We start from the raw sequence: 14,355 nt of genomic DNA, 5'->3' as shown, positions 1-14,355 counted from the left end.
ATGAAGGAAGAGCAACCAATCAGCTGCGTTCTTCAAATAAACGATGCAATTATGCTCATTCGCGCATGCAATACATGCCTGTGACCAAGGCTAAACGAAACACGGCACACATACGCGGAGAAGTTATCCAAGAACATTTATTAACACCATTTCTTACATTGTGTTAAGAGCCGTAAGTGAACCCGTGGTTGGTTAGCGCACACTAACGGTATAGCTATGGCTTGAAGTGCAAGTGCTAGTCATTTGTTGCCATTGACCTTGTCAGTACTGTTGATGATCAAACTCGGCTCTGCGTCAGAGGACTCAGGAAATATACTATACATTTCAAAAAATAAAACAAATATAATACTCAGCTATAATGAAATACTTTTTGATATTCATGCGTTTTGAAGGCGAATGATCATTTCAAACGGAGACTCTTCTGTCTCCTTCAGACTTTGTCTGAACAGCTGAGCGTGCTGCCATGAGACGTTCCCTTCCCCACCGCTGAGCTGTGCAGTGACAGTAAACTCAGAGGAACCGTTCAAACACTGGAAGGACTGCATGCTCCCATCTGAAAGTTTCAATGGAAGGGAAAACCAAGTCACATTGCGGTGTAACATTTCATCAAGTTCTATCTTATGCATACCTCCAGAAAACTCAGTCGCCGTCGTGCCCGATTGCAAGAGCCAGCTGACATTGCCAAAATGGAATGTTTGGCTGCTGGCCCTGATTGAGACAGACTTTACTGTTAATTTGGATGGAGCAAAGTCAAATTTCCAGCTTATCCGTCCTACAGAGGAGCCTTCCATTCGAGCAATATATACCTGCAGATATCAAGCATTTCTTAGTCGATAGAAGTTAATGAACAGTTACGTGTGCGTATTTTACCGTTATTTGTGGGAAAAGTCATTATTTAATGGTGGCACAACCATGTGAGTCATTGTGCTGACCAATAATAACATCAGTGTATGAGTGCTTGATGTTTTTTTTCAATTTACAAAGTAAAGCAGTCAACATACCATGTGCCAGTCATTTTCCAGCTTCCTAAAGACAGACTCCTTCTGCCACACACATTGATCCCAGCAGTGGATGGTCTCAAAGTCATTAGAGATGCGACAGTATTGGTCTTTAGCGGCATTGTACGACACGTGGATCAACTTGTCTCTCCTTTCTTTCTCGGTGGGCGTGAACACATAAGCGGCACCCTGAATGCACAGACACAATTGTTGACATAAGAGTGAGGCCTTTTTGTTTCATTTCAGTACCTGCTTGATATTCCCTGAATCTGCATGTCCCGTTTCTCCTCTCGCCATCCTCCAGCCAAGAGACCCGGAGACGCGTCCTCCCAGTTCACTTTGTCTCGCTATTTTGGGGGAAATAAATTCCACAAGCTCGACAAGTAAGCGTTGTGTCAATTCTAATTTCCTGTCCGTACCGAGGGATCGCTGTCTCTGTAGTAAGAAAGTCACATTCAAATGGTTTGACATTACCATCGATACGGCACAGAGAAATGGTGAGGTGAGAAAAGAAAAAAAACAAACTCACCAAGGCGTTGAGCCCAATTATGGTGTGCAGCAGCCAAGTCTCCTCAACATTGGTCCTTCTTGACAAAACCTCTGGATGCTTGCAGGAATACCTCCACGTCACATCAACCACCTGCAACTCACAACAATTGGTGCTAGGAGTACTTATTTGCTCCATCGACTCGTTTCCTTTTTTCCGCAATGCCAAATGACTTTGGACTTGTATACCTCGGAGTCGTCAGTTGCAGTCAGTCGCAGTCGGCGGGCACATTTCGACAAACAACTCATTCACAATGCCATTCGTACTGATAGAATAGCAAGAGTGCAACATACCTGGTCTCGTGAGAAAGCCAGAATATAGGCCAGTTTCTTCCCCCAGCCGACCTCATAGAGTAAAGGTTGATCACAGACGTTCTCGCACGAATCGCAGTGCAGCCAACGGCTCTGCGACACCGAGTAAACCTCTGTCCATACGTGATCTGAGAGAAGAGAGCCTTCATACGTCATTTTACTGGCAGAAAAATGTTCTGTTGCAATCAATGCTGTGCAGTTTGATGCGTGGTTCGTGCTTGACGATGAAGTACTTTTCATCCGAAAACTAGTGCAGACTTTTGTGGGGAGACAGCTCTTAACTGCTGGCTGGCAGGCAGGCAGGCAGGCAGGCAGGCCAATCTCGTACTGGTACTACTCTTTTACTAGGAAGTTTTAACACCTGCAGATTGTGGCTGCCATTTGAATAAGCAGGGACACTGCTGGTGAGGTGTTCCTTTCCATGCCATTTCCAAATTTCGACTGGCTCGTACCTTTTGAGACCGCTGAGGTAGGGGAAAACGTGATGTGTAATACTTGAAATGATTTGGGTTCAGCTCAAGTTTGGGGAAACACTGCTCTAGGCAATGGACATATTCAGAAAGCCAAGTGTACAATCGGGCTGGTGTCCAATCAACATACCTGTGCTGTCCCAGATGTACCTGGCTTCAAGGGAGAGAGCTCTGCAACACAGGGTAAAACAGTTGGCCCACTCCCCACAGCGCCCTCTCCTGGTTTGGAGAAGCTTCTCCGGGTTGTTATAGCTTGTGTTGATGGAGAGAAAATTCAAGGCAAATAAGCACAATATCGATGGATGGATGGATGGATGGATGGATGGATGGATGGATGGATGGATGGATGGATGGATGGATGGACGGATGTACGTAATGTAGTAGAAAGGAGCGGAACAGACCGAGGGAATCTGGTGCTTAACTGGCACCTCTGACAGTAGTGGTTCTCCACTCTCTGGGCTCCCCAGCGTAGATCGTCGCCGGTAGGACCGAGCGAGCCCCTATTCTGGGTGGGGCCTCCGCAACTGCTGCAGGGCAAACAGTCGACCCAGGAGAAGAAATGGGATTTGAACCACCGAAGCAACTCCAGCACCACGAAGTCGTCTTTTCCTAGTTTACATTCTGCAAAAATGCCATGCAGGTCCAGCGCTTCCCAGTATTTCACAAAGCTTTATGCCATACTCTCTTTATTTGTACCTGTTTCAGCCTCTTGAGCTAACTTCAGCTTCTGATCGGCAGCCAAGGATAGCTGCGTGTAAGGAATGTAGCTCCTGGCTTTCTGCTGAATCTCGGGTTTTTCGTAGAGCAGCACATGTTGGAAGTTAGACTCAAGAGTCACAAAGAAGTTCTTTCTGCTCACCTGCCAAGCCAATATACAACATATGATAACAATAGTGAAGCGCTAAAAATCAACCGCATAAAATGAGGCATTGCTTTGAAATTGTGAAATGTATGCAATGTCTCCAAACTACAAAAGAACTAGAAACTTGTTTTCATCCGTAATCAAGCAGCCCTACTGCAAGTATTTCTTTTTCCTCTGATTGACGGTTGTCCACATATTACCGTGAGTAACGGTTGTACAGGAAGTGCTGAGGCTTCTTGGCTCGCTGCCGGAAGGGGACGATGTTGCCCTCCAATCAGTCTCTGGTCTCTTTGAGCAGCTAGAGACTCCCTGATTACCTTCAGTTGGTCCAATGAGGAAGAGTTTGGGAATACCAAGTGTGTGTCAGACTAAAATTTAAAAACAAGTCCCATCCTTAGTCATTGCCAACAGTTCCTCATTAAGAAGCAGTAAAACACTTCACCTCCTCAAAGCCCATCTCGAAGAGGCATTCCACAGCACCGTTGATCGGCAGGAGCTTCGTAGAAAAAGTCGGATTGCCTATACGGATTGATCGGTATTTTTCCACATTGGGGTTCCTGGTGAGAAAGATGATATTTAGTCACACAAAAGTTAGGATTGTAAATCTTCAACAAGACTAAACATACGAGAGAATTCATTATTTCAGCCCATGGGTTGTGGAATAGCTTGAGGGAAACAAATCTCTTCCATTTGACACAATAGCAAAATGAAAGTCCTTATCAGTACCGCGTACTCCCCAAGCACCACCGTCAACCGTCCAATCGTGGATTTTGACAGGGCAACTCAAAATCGGCCACGGCAAGCTACGTTCTTTTGTGACACGTCATTATCGTGCAGTCGTCTGACGTCGGCATATGTCCCACCACACAGGCACAGGCTACATAGTCGAGAACAAGTCGACGACTCAAAATCGGCCACGAGACGCGACATTCATCTGCGACACGTCTGTCAGCTCATGATCGAGCTACAGTCGTGGAGCAGACGCAGGACATAAAATAACGTCACCAATCTGAACAGGACGGTTTTCCAACGACTGGACGCCAAAACGTACTCAAATGTCTATGCACACTGGCCAGTTTCCCATTTGAAAACGTTCCATTATACATGTTTTTTTTGTTTTTTTTTGTATTTAAACTGCCAGGGTTAGGATTCATTTAGACGGAGGTTAGTTTCCCCAATAGTAAACCAGCCTAATGTGACATCGTTGGAATTGAGTTACATTCACAAGCATACCTTAAAATATTGTCGGCGTATGAAAGCAACAACTTGCATACATCAAAGAAGACTTCATTTGAATTCTCACTTAATAACGTAACCGCCGGTGTCAACGCCATTTGGAGGTCTCGTTGAATTTGTTTCTGCGAACCACCGACTGAAGGATCCCTGTCCTGCCTGGCTTGTTTTCCGCAATCCAGTTTTCCGCATTCCATTTGACGCCTGAAAATTGTAGGGTCCCAAATATGAGTATTTACGGGTGTTGTTTTGTTTAAACGCATGAAAATCCGATTATAATGCTTCCTTATAATACTTTGTGCGCTTTATTTTCTTTGAAAATATTTTGTGTGTATTTTATGCGTTAACTTACGTGTTGGCTGAATCCAGAACGTCTCGGCTGTCGCCCCGGGGGGGCCTGATTTTGTTGATGACGTCAAGTCAGATGATTGGCTGGAAGACAGTACGGTGACGTTTAAGATTGTGGTTGGTCCGTTTTGCGGAAATTTGGATTGTAGTTTCATTCTTGTATTTATTGTAACCTCTTTGTGATTCGCTAGGTAGCTTGAGTTATGCCGTTACCTTGCCGTCCGTAACCTTTCTCTTGCTTTCACTGGCTTTCCCTTCTCTCTGACACTCTTTGTACATACGTCGGAGTTGATTTGAGTTAAGACTGCAAAGTCACACATGCTCACACAGGCTCGGCAGAGGGGATAAGAGTAGAAAGCCTGGAGGTGGGTGGCGGGTTAGATCTGCAATCTTGCAGAGAAGGCTCCACAGCTGTGTATCGATCTTTCTGGCACACATTCAATAGGTAAACGGAGAAGGCAGCCTCCGGGTACTTACTATTAGCATAGCGAGCATTAAAGATAAAGAACCGTGACAAAATATACCAGTGAGCGCCGCTTGACAGTGTCTCTGCTCATGAGTTCCTGTGCAATTTGTGTGCCCACTCACGATTTGCAACCTCCACAGCCATGTCAAATTTCATCATGTGGGAGGATTGTAAGAATGGCTCTTGAATGTCATATGATCTATTATTCTAGAGACATGGATGGGGGCAAATTATTTTCATTATGACATATTTGTCAGGACAGTGTATCAACATCACAACAATCACAATACCCAAATGAAATGCCAGTGTCTTACTGACGTCAAATCATACAAAGGACATCCAACGCAATGATTTATTCTTAGATGTTAATAAAAGTCAAATCTCAAGCTGCAGCAATGGAGTCACTGTCCACCTCTTTGCTCCGTGGCTGCAATTAAAGACAAAAGAGTGCTCATATTAAAAATATGATGTAGATCGTCATATTCAAAGAACAATTAAATCTGTGCCCTCTTTTATTCAGTATTGTGCATTAGCCATAACAGCATAAACCATGTTCACTTTGTTACAATATTACAATGGCAACCGACAGATGGCGGGGAAATTATTTGGTCACAAGTTTCCTTTTTCTATGTCTTCAAATCAAATAATAAGTTGGGATTTGAGTATTTTGATGCCAAAGTAAATCGGATTTCCTCATGCTACCGCTGTCCATGTATAGAAAAAAGCACATGTCTAAATATGACAGGCTATGATGTTATGGCTATTCCCGAAATCAACATTTGTATTTGCTACTACCTTCACAAAGATGCGATGGGGGAGGAAACGTCTGAGGTTGCATGCATTGGTGGTACAGCGGGCCACACTGATTCGGAGTTGTGGTAACATTTGGTAACCCGCAAGCAGTGGATAATAGTTATATAGCATTTGCTGTTTTGACCCAGGAAGTATACGGAGATGCACCTGCACACAACAGAGAAGAAAAAATGAGAGAAGATCAAGAGTGAAAGAGACAGATTTGGGGACAGACAGCTCAATTCTGGCACCGGAACACTCAACACCGATTTACATTTTGTATGAGCCGTAAGACCCTGGAAGCGGCTTTTTCAGTCATTATTTTTGGCCCTTTCTTGAGGTTTGTTTTTGTATTTATCACACAGTTTAGATCACCGTGCCAATTTTAGCCAGGTCAACCCAAGTAAATGAAAGATGCAGTTTGTAATCCGTCCGTCCGTCCGTCCATCCATCCATCCATCCATCCATCCAGGCCCAAACCATGCCTTCATTCATTTTCACTTGCCAGGGAGGCCAATTTGCCCAGCTTTTGCGTGAGGGCTAAGGCAAACACCCCCCCCCCACATCATACCTGTTTCAATCCAGAAAACATGAAGGATTCTGATGGTTCAATAGCTATCTGCACGTCTTGTACCACAGCTGTTCTGTTCTCGATGTGGAAGCAAACCGGGAGGGACTCTCGGACTCTTCCAAAGGGAGGGATATCTACGGCGATATGAAGACAGGCTGAAAAGAGTGACTCATTCATTGAGCCATTGAGTTGATTGTGAATCATTGACCTCCTTAAAGCCACAGTCCCTTAAAATCGGCCCAACTCTATGTATACATGATTTGCTATGACAGAATAATGAATGACTGTGGGCCAGTTTGGCTCAGTCTTCCAAGTATACGAACCAGCATGGATGTAAAATGGGAGCGGCTCCAGAAAGGCATGTGGCAGAGTGACCGTGGTGCTGATGAGAGGGCTCGCTGGGCTGGAGGAATGTCTGAAGAGAATTGCAATCAAGAATTAAGAGCGTCAGTCCAAGTGTGCCTTTGAATGTTTTCATTTGATCACACTACAGCAAAAGCATTGCTCAGTTGCTCTATGGATTCAACAGGGTGGTGTGGTGTGGTGTGGTGTGGTGTGGTGTGGTGTGGTGTGGGTGCATCGACGTACCTTCTCCATGATATGACGTACTGTCCAGTAGCCACGGTGTTGTTATTGTCGGCCGGCGGTGGACTCCGAAGACAGAAACATTCGCTTGCGCACTCATCTTTCCGCAGAATCACTGAACGCGACAGCACAAAGTAAAAGCATGCCATTTCATCGGAAGCAACTGATACACCAAAACGCTAGTACGTCATAGAAAAGAATGACCGGACCATCCTGTAACTGGAACTTATGGTGTCGTGCGTTTGTTACTCCAATACTCTGCAGGGATGCGGAAGCCAAGAGCAGAGGCCAGGGGGACGACGAGCGGATCTCTGTTAACATCAGAAAGGGAAGGTCCGTTGTGACCTGCTCCAGGGGCTCAAACTGCAGAGAACAAAATGGTTTACACAAGACTTGGTGATTAGAACTGAATTCAATTTCCAGAACCCACTGTATCTAAATAAAGTGACATACCTTGGTGGAGAGAAAGTTGGCCGATACTTCAAATGGGACAAACGTCTCGATGGTGATGCTTACATCCTGCAACGTGTAAAGCATGTAAGATGAAGGGACAACAGTGGCGCATTTATTAGATCTAAAAAAAAAAAAATATGAACGGCTCTGTTACCTTCTGACATTTGCACTCTATCTGTTGTCCGTCCACAATGACATCAATACTGTAAGCTACGTGGAACAGCAACAGCCTGGGTCCAGTTGTCAAAGATGACACATATACACATCTGTCCAGCTAGAAACAAAAGTCAGAGAGAAACTTCCAATCGGTATGACTGTCAAACGACGTATATTCGTTGCATCACGAGACATCGTCGTGTATCTGGGAAAGCGATGCAGGGGTGAGAGTTAACTTCCAAAAGTCAAGTGTGAACCTTTTTGCCTGCTTTCAGATCCCCCAGAAGTATGTCAGGGAGCAGAGAAGGTGTGTTGTCATCACAAGCCTTGGAGTTATCAAGCGTCACACGTGTAGTCTGAGTTAAATTGGCATCTTGGCCTAACCACAACACATTGTCAAAGTTCAGGTCAAATCAAGTTACTCAGTTGAGTAGGATGAGCTGACAATGCAATGTTATTATTTGTTTACCGGGTTTGAGTCCTGCAGTTAGTTTCACATCCTTGGCAACGCCCTCCTCCAATGACTGGACAGTGCAGGAAATGCAGTACATTTCATTGGTGAGAGCAGGAGGCTGATGACTCAGGTCCACATGGATCTTTGGAACCCGAGACAGTATCCTGGAGAGCACGAGACATACAGTCTTGGAAATATCACAATTGATGAATTTGATGTGGACTTGAACCAGATCGATGATGTCACTCTCACATGGTACTTTGTAGGATGCTTATGCAATCCCAATCCAAGTCTTCCTCCTGGTTAGGCCAAAATGATTTGTTAGACGGCGGCAAGAAGTCGTGGCTTGTGGCTGCGTCTCCTCCCGCCCCTCTCCATCTCAGAAACACAGAGCGACCGGTGGCGCTGCCGAGCATCACCTCCATACCCGTCATCTGATAGAGGATGGGGGAAGAAAAGAAGGAAAAAAAAAAGCCAGTGTCCGGGGGGAAAGTCACTTTTCCGCCAGCACGGTGGCTAGTACATAGAAAAGCAAGACAGACACATGTGCTCAGACAAAAGGCTGGCTGGCTGGCTGGCTGGCTGGCTGGCTGCCTGCGTGGCTGCATGGCTGCGTGCCTGCCTGCCTGCGTGCCTGCCTGCCTGCGTGCCTGCCTGCCTGCCTGCGTGGCTGTCTGCCTGCGTGGCTGCCTGCCTGCGTGGCTGCCTGCCTGCGTGGCTGCTTGCCTGCGTGGCTGCCTGCCGCCAATACGTGCTCGTACAGTACACGCGAAGAAACAATTGATCATTTCCAGATGCCTATTTTGATGTATCGAGACTGCTAACAGCACACATGGCTTTTTCCTCACCTCCACTTTTTTGCCAACATCCTTGGTTTTTGCCACAAAACTGAAATGATAGCATTTGGTTTTCCCAGGCACAAGACTTTTGCACTCTTGACTGGAGCTCTCCAGAACACACCGCTGATTGTATTCCTACAAACACAAAGGAAAACTTTGAATCCAGGACATCTTGCAATCAGAAGAAACTCCAGTACACTCTGTACAGTATGGGAATATCAAGTCAACTGGGTAGTTTGAATGACGGTGAACTCTTTGTGATCATATTTCTGGCGGAACGGCCGGCCGGTGAGAGCGGTCGCAGAGATTCTTTCCCGTACCTGATTGTTAAGGGTGACGGCCAGTTTGGTGAAGGACACGGGATGAGGACAGTCGGCCCGCACAAACACCTGCAGTCGGACCACTTCGTCCACGTGGAAACTGGGAGAGCGGAATTTGGCTTTACATTGAACTAGGGCGAAAGAGAGGAGACGCAGAGTTGAGAGAAAAATCGGAGAGAATAAAACGGGGAAGGCTGTGTACAGCACCGCATTTGCACAGCAACAGAAGAATTGATTGTCACGTCGCACTTTTAATTTGAAAAATCAACAGCAGTAGAGTCGTGATTTGATTTGATTGTTTTCCTCATTTGAGAATCTAGACACTTACTGAAAGGTATGTAGTCCTGCACATCAATGATGAATTCATTTGAGCCTGCAGAGGCCGTGCATTCATTCCACAGTGACTGTGCTGCCTGAGCTGAAACGTGATCACATTGAGGCTCAGCATCAGGTGTCTTGTTCTAATGGAAAGAAGATGCTCAGCTTGTCCACAAGAGGAAGAAAATGGCCCAAACTCAATTGTTGAATATGGTGCGTGTCTGTGACACACACACACACACACACACACACACACACCACACACCACACACCACACACCACACACCACACACCACACACCACACACCACACACCACACACCACACACCACACACACACACACACACACACACACACACACACACACACACACACACACACACACACACACACACACACACACACACCTTCAGAACTTGTGTGAAATTGTGCTCAATCCTCAATTTTTGCTCCTTCTTCAGTGTTGACGCTGAAACGGAAGACAACAAACATTTCCAGAGAAGAGACGCATACGTCGAAGGAATGAAATGAACTCAGCACACTTGTTTCCTATAGGGTGCGCTTACCTCTGCCCAATAACTCCATGGAGAATACGATGTAATCTTTAACACTGGCCATCAGGTAGGCACAATGAAGTGCTGTGCTTAATATGGCCGTCTGGATTCCACACCAACGCTCTGTGCGATAGTCACACATGACGTAGTCCAAAAGTCTAAAAAGACAAGCACGTTAAGCTCACTGTCATCATTCAAATCCCATTCCCGCCGACATACTTGAGCGCTTTGGCGTAATCTTGAGCATGGTAGTACTCCTCTCCCATTTGCACCACTAAGAGAAACAAACCCAAAACAGATGCAGTACAGCAAAAGTGGTGGCAGGCGGTATAATCAGGACTTTTTCGATTCCTGTATTCAGTCGCAATCGTGACTTGTTCAAAACGCCACAGCGGAAGTGTTGCAAATGGTACTTACTGAGATTACTTTTCATTCGTGGGCATTTGTACTTCTTAAACTGGGCAACCGCATTGCTGAGAAGCGTTATTATCAGCTCCTGCAAAGACAGCAGCGATGTCAAACAAAGTTCACGTCACCTTGGCGTGTACTTACTGAATGAGGGACATCCCTTTCTTGAAGCTGTAATGCCACAATTCCCTTCTTTTCTTTGTCCAAGTCAGGAGGATCGATACCTGAACGTGCAAACGCTGAATTAGAAAAGCATGCGTTCAAATTCATGTGAGAGATGTTCTACCTACCAGCAAAGTTGCAACTCAACTCGAGTATTTTAATATGCGCCTCACCAGGGGAGGCATTCCCAATGTATGCGAGCGAGCGAGCGAGGTCAACAAATTGAGCATGCTGTTCCAATACTTTTGGAAGTGACTGTACGACTGGCTTACTTTGGTGTCCTTGTCTCCATGGTCTCTGGCCATAGTAGTCCAGTCCTCCACTCAAAGGGTCAGAGGAAGAATGCACGGGGCCCACCTACGACCAATCAAATCACCTTATTCCCCATGGCTCCATTTTCAAGCCCGCTTATGGTGTTGCGGGCCGCACAGCCAGAAGCCAGTGAAATGGCTTGGGGTCAGAGTGGAAAATTCACCTGACGGAGTTGAAGCGCAAGTCTTTTTCTTTCCTGGCTGTAATAGGCAGCTTGCTGGTAGTAGAAGCCAGGGTTCTGTGTCTGGATAGGGGGCAGACCCATTTTGATTGCGTCATCAAACAGCTCTCCAAAACACTGGAACCTGAAAGGACACACACGTTTTCCAACAAAGCAGTCACTATGATTGGCTGATTCATCAATCGGGACCATAGACGGTATATACTTTTCAAAAACTCTTCAATGCGTTTTCTACCCCTGATCCCTGTGTGTGTGCGTGCGTGCGTGCGCGAGACTCACTGTTTGGCCATCCATGCAGCATGTTCAAAAGCCAGTTCAGCACTACCAATCTTCTTCTTACAAAGGTCGATGTGCTTTCTGAACTGGGCAATTGCATCAAGTGCAGTGTTGTGCTGGAAACACAGGCGGCACACCTACAAAGGAAACAACAATTGGATGTTTGCTCCACAGCAGCACATTCAAACACAGCAGGCAGGAAACCGTAGCTGCCAACTTTGTTGGACTCATTTTGTTGGAGAAATCACTGAACATAATACTGATACTCACTCACTCACTCACTCACTCACTCACTCACTCACTCACTCACTCACTCACTCACTCACTCACTCACTCACTCACTCACCTTGTAATTAAGGAATCCAGCCAAAGTTTTGATCTCCAACATATTTGACTCGTGCGCTCTGAGCTCGTGGACAAGACTGTAGGCACTTCTGTAGTGCCTGCGAGCAAAGAGCAAACTCAAAGGTTGTCGTCACATGCCGACGACACTCTTTTACTAAAGACTCGCTTACTTTAAGGCGTTCTGGGTGTCTTGCTTCAGCTCACTGAAGAAAGCGATTTTGAACTGGTGTCGTACAAACAGCAACTAGAAACGGGAAGTGAAAAAAGTTGAAAAACTGAAACAAGAAGTCAGCGCATCCCTGTTGAAATGACAGCTATCATTCAAAACATGACCTAACTCCAAACATTGTTATAGCCACTAACTTCCCATCGTTGACTTTTTTTCCCATACCTGATGTGTCGTCTTGTTTAGAAACTCCTTATGCGATTTGACTCGGCGGATTTCATTGTAATAGTACGTCTGAGCGTGTTCATAAAAGGCATTCTCCAACCTACACATTCAGACAGAAATCATTTCAAAACAAAATTGAATGCAAATTGCCACTTTTCAACCTGCAATGTGGCCAGTCTTGTCGTTTCTTTTCTCCTTTTTTGGGGGGGACTAAGGATGGGACAAGCCGCACAACGAGAGCTCGCGAGAACGAACGGCCTAAGATTTTCCGTCCTTGCACGGTCTAAGAGTTTCCATCCTTGCACGGCACGAGGTCTATTTTTGTTTTGGCTGTCATGTGTCCGCTTTAGTTCAATATTTCTATTATTCTCACCTTATAATGTAACCAACCAGGTGGTCAGTATGCGGCAGAACAAAAAGACTCTTTCCGGAAAGATCACAGGCATGACAAATAGCTGCAGCTCTTTCAGATGCCACCAAGTCTTCTCCTATACAAAAAAAAGAAGAAAAAAAAAGAAAATCAAAGTAACTCAAACACAAAACATGGGTTTAAATGCAATACACAGATGAAGAGATGAAGTCAATACCTGGAGGCAGAGGCGTTTTCTTTTGAATTAAAACAACAGCCACTTTTGTATTCCTGCTTTGGAGACTGGATCTAAAATACAAGAGCTGAGCTGAATCGCAAAATCTTTTCCAAGGCCCTCCCTCCTCCGATTTCCTAAAACAAAATGCTGGAAATTCTACAAACGCTTGTTAATGCAATACTAGAGTGGCTCCAACTACCGGAGGGAGACAAGCTCCTTTGGCACATATTTGGTAAATACCAATGACACTGATCCAAATAAACAGTACAGTCATGATTGTTCTTTTGGATGGTGTTTGCCAGGCTATTTGAAGGCGAGCAAAACTCTCAAAGGGAACAAAAAAATAAGATTGTACCTTACAATCTCAACCTTTGTAGCACATTCAGATTGCTTCTCCTTCCACTGCGAGTCATCCCAATCCAATTCATAGAAGACAACAACCAGTGCCGGTACTTCGTTCAGGTGCTTGTTCATCCAGGACGTTTTCAGTATTCCTTTGGGAATGTACCACTCGTATGATGTACGCTGCAGGCGGGCGGGCCGGAGAACAACATCATATTGACGACGTCACAACTCTTTTTTTATGAGAAGACTCCATGGCAGTATTTGCTTAGGAGTCGATGATAATAATAATAACAATAAGAATAAGCTTGTGAAATGACTTGAGCGACAAACCTTAGTTCGACATTTGGGATACTCGTGGTCTCCAGGAAGGATTTTGAACGAGATTGGTACTCTATCTGCTCGTCGGTTGGCGCTGAACACATCCCAAATGGCACGGTGCACTGCATTATACACCACGTCCAAACCAGTGAGAGCTACAAAAGCCATCGGTCGGCAGCATAGTTCTGTGGGAAGCTCCCATTGCAGACCTGCCATTCTCAACTTTCAACAACGGCGTCAAGCACTTAGTCAGGAGATGGTAATGGCAAAATACGTTTCTTTGGGATGACTCGGCGAATTCAGCGTCGCAATTACTATACGATCGGCGGCAGAGAAAATACCAGTTTACAACCCGAATGACATTGTCTTCCAGGATGCACCCATAAATTCGACGGACAAACCACTCGAGTGACTCACGGTCAACAATTGGTTACATGGGACAACCGTCGACCGGGTAGAACAATCTCAGTTATAGAACCGAAACATTTGATCGATCAAAACGTATTCTAGTAGGGCTGATACGCTCGCTGTACGAGTCAAGAGGGACCTGGGTTGGGTGGGTGTGCTAGTTTTTTTGGTTTGTTATTTTTTTGTCGCCCCCCCCCCCCCCCCTTCTTTTTCTTTACGTGGTTGGAAAACAACGTTTTGTAGCATTACCGCCCCCAATTGGTTCGGAGTTAGACGTGATATGTGACCTCCGTCAAGCCACGATCTGTGACCCCAGCGTGATCTAAAGTGCGCATGCGCGAAAGG

The 14,355-nt window shown here is 45.6% G+C and overlaps 2 protein-coding genes across 3 annotated transcripts; both read right to left on the bottom strand.

Annotated features, from left to right (window-relative positions):
- Window positions 1–119: 119 nt before the first annotated feature.
- Window positions 120–4,625, bottom strand: ngly1 (N-glycanase 1). Of its 2 annotated transcripts, none has more exons than XM_037263451.1 (12): window positions 4,422–4,625; window positions 3,631–3,745; window positions 3,389–3,556; window positions 3,023–3,185; window positions 2,728–2,947; window positions 2,457–2,578; window positions 1,839–1,984; window positions 1,528–1,638; window positions 1,248–1,433; window positions 1,002–1,187; window positions 629–806; window positions 120–553 (listed from the first exon to the last, which is right to left on the bottom strand). In XM_037263451.1, exons 1-12 carry the CDS (start codon window positions 4,616–4,618, stop codon window positions 378–380), a joined length of 1,968 nt encoding a protein of 655 aa, XP_037119346.1. In that variant the 5' UTR covers window positions 4,619–4,625; the 3' UTR covers window positions 120–377. The 2 variants fall into 2 exon arrangements, with proteins under 2 accessions (XP_037119346.1, XP_037119347.1); XM_037263452.1 differs by having other exon boundaries at window positions 2,755–2,947.
- Window positions 4,626–5,457: 832 nt separating this feature from the next.
- trappc11 (trafficking protein particle complex 11) lies at window positions 5,458–14,203 on the bottom strand. Its single transcript, XM_037263447.1, has 29 exons — window positions 13,615–14,203; window positions 13,295–13,464; window positions 12,940–13,010; window positions 12,726–12,840; window positions 12,353–12,452; window positions 12,132–12,205; window positions 11,963–12,059; window positions 11,620–11,753; window positions 11,323–11,464; window positions 11,120–11,204; window positions 10,830–10,909; window positions 10,695–10,773; window positions 10,497–10,551; window positions 10,290–10,435; window positions 10,131–10,192; window positions 9,734–9,866; window positions 9,406–9,536; window positions 9,095–9,220; window positions 8,499–8,680; window positions 8,262–8,410; window positions 8,050–8,171; window positions 7,791–7,910; window positions 7,637–7,702; window positions 7,393–7,546; window positions 7,187–7,298; window positions 6,922–7,013; window positions 6,599–6,732; window positions 6,031–6,195; window positions 5,458–5,662 (listed from the first exon to the last, which is right to left on the bottom strand). Exons 1-29 carry the CDS (start codon window positions 13,816–13,818, stop codon window positions 5,618–5,620), a joined length of 3,345 nt encoding a protein of 1,114 aa, XP_037119342.1. The 5' UTR covers window positions 13,819–14,203; the 3' UTR covers window positions 5,458–5,617.
- Window positions 14,204–14,355: the final 152 nt, after the last annotated feature.

Source organism: Syngnathus acus, chromosome 11 (genome assembly GCF_901709675.1).
Source record: "Syngnathus acus chromosome 11, fSynAcu1.2, whole genome shotgun sequence".
NCBI lineage: Eukaryota > Metazoa > Chordata > Actinopteri > Syngnathiformes > Syngnathidae > Syngnathus > Syngnathus acus.
The sequence above is the reverse complement of the archived record's forward strand: the minus strand, read 5'-3'. Positions and strand labels throughout refer to the sequence as shown.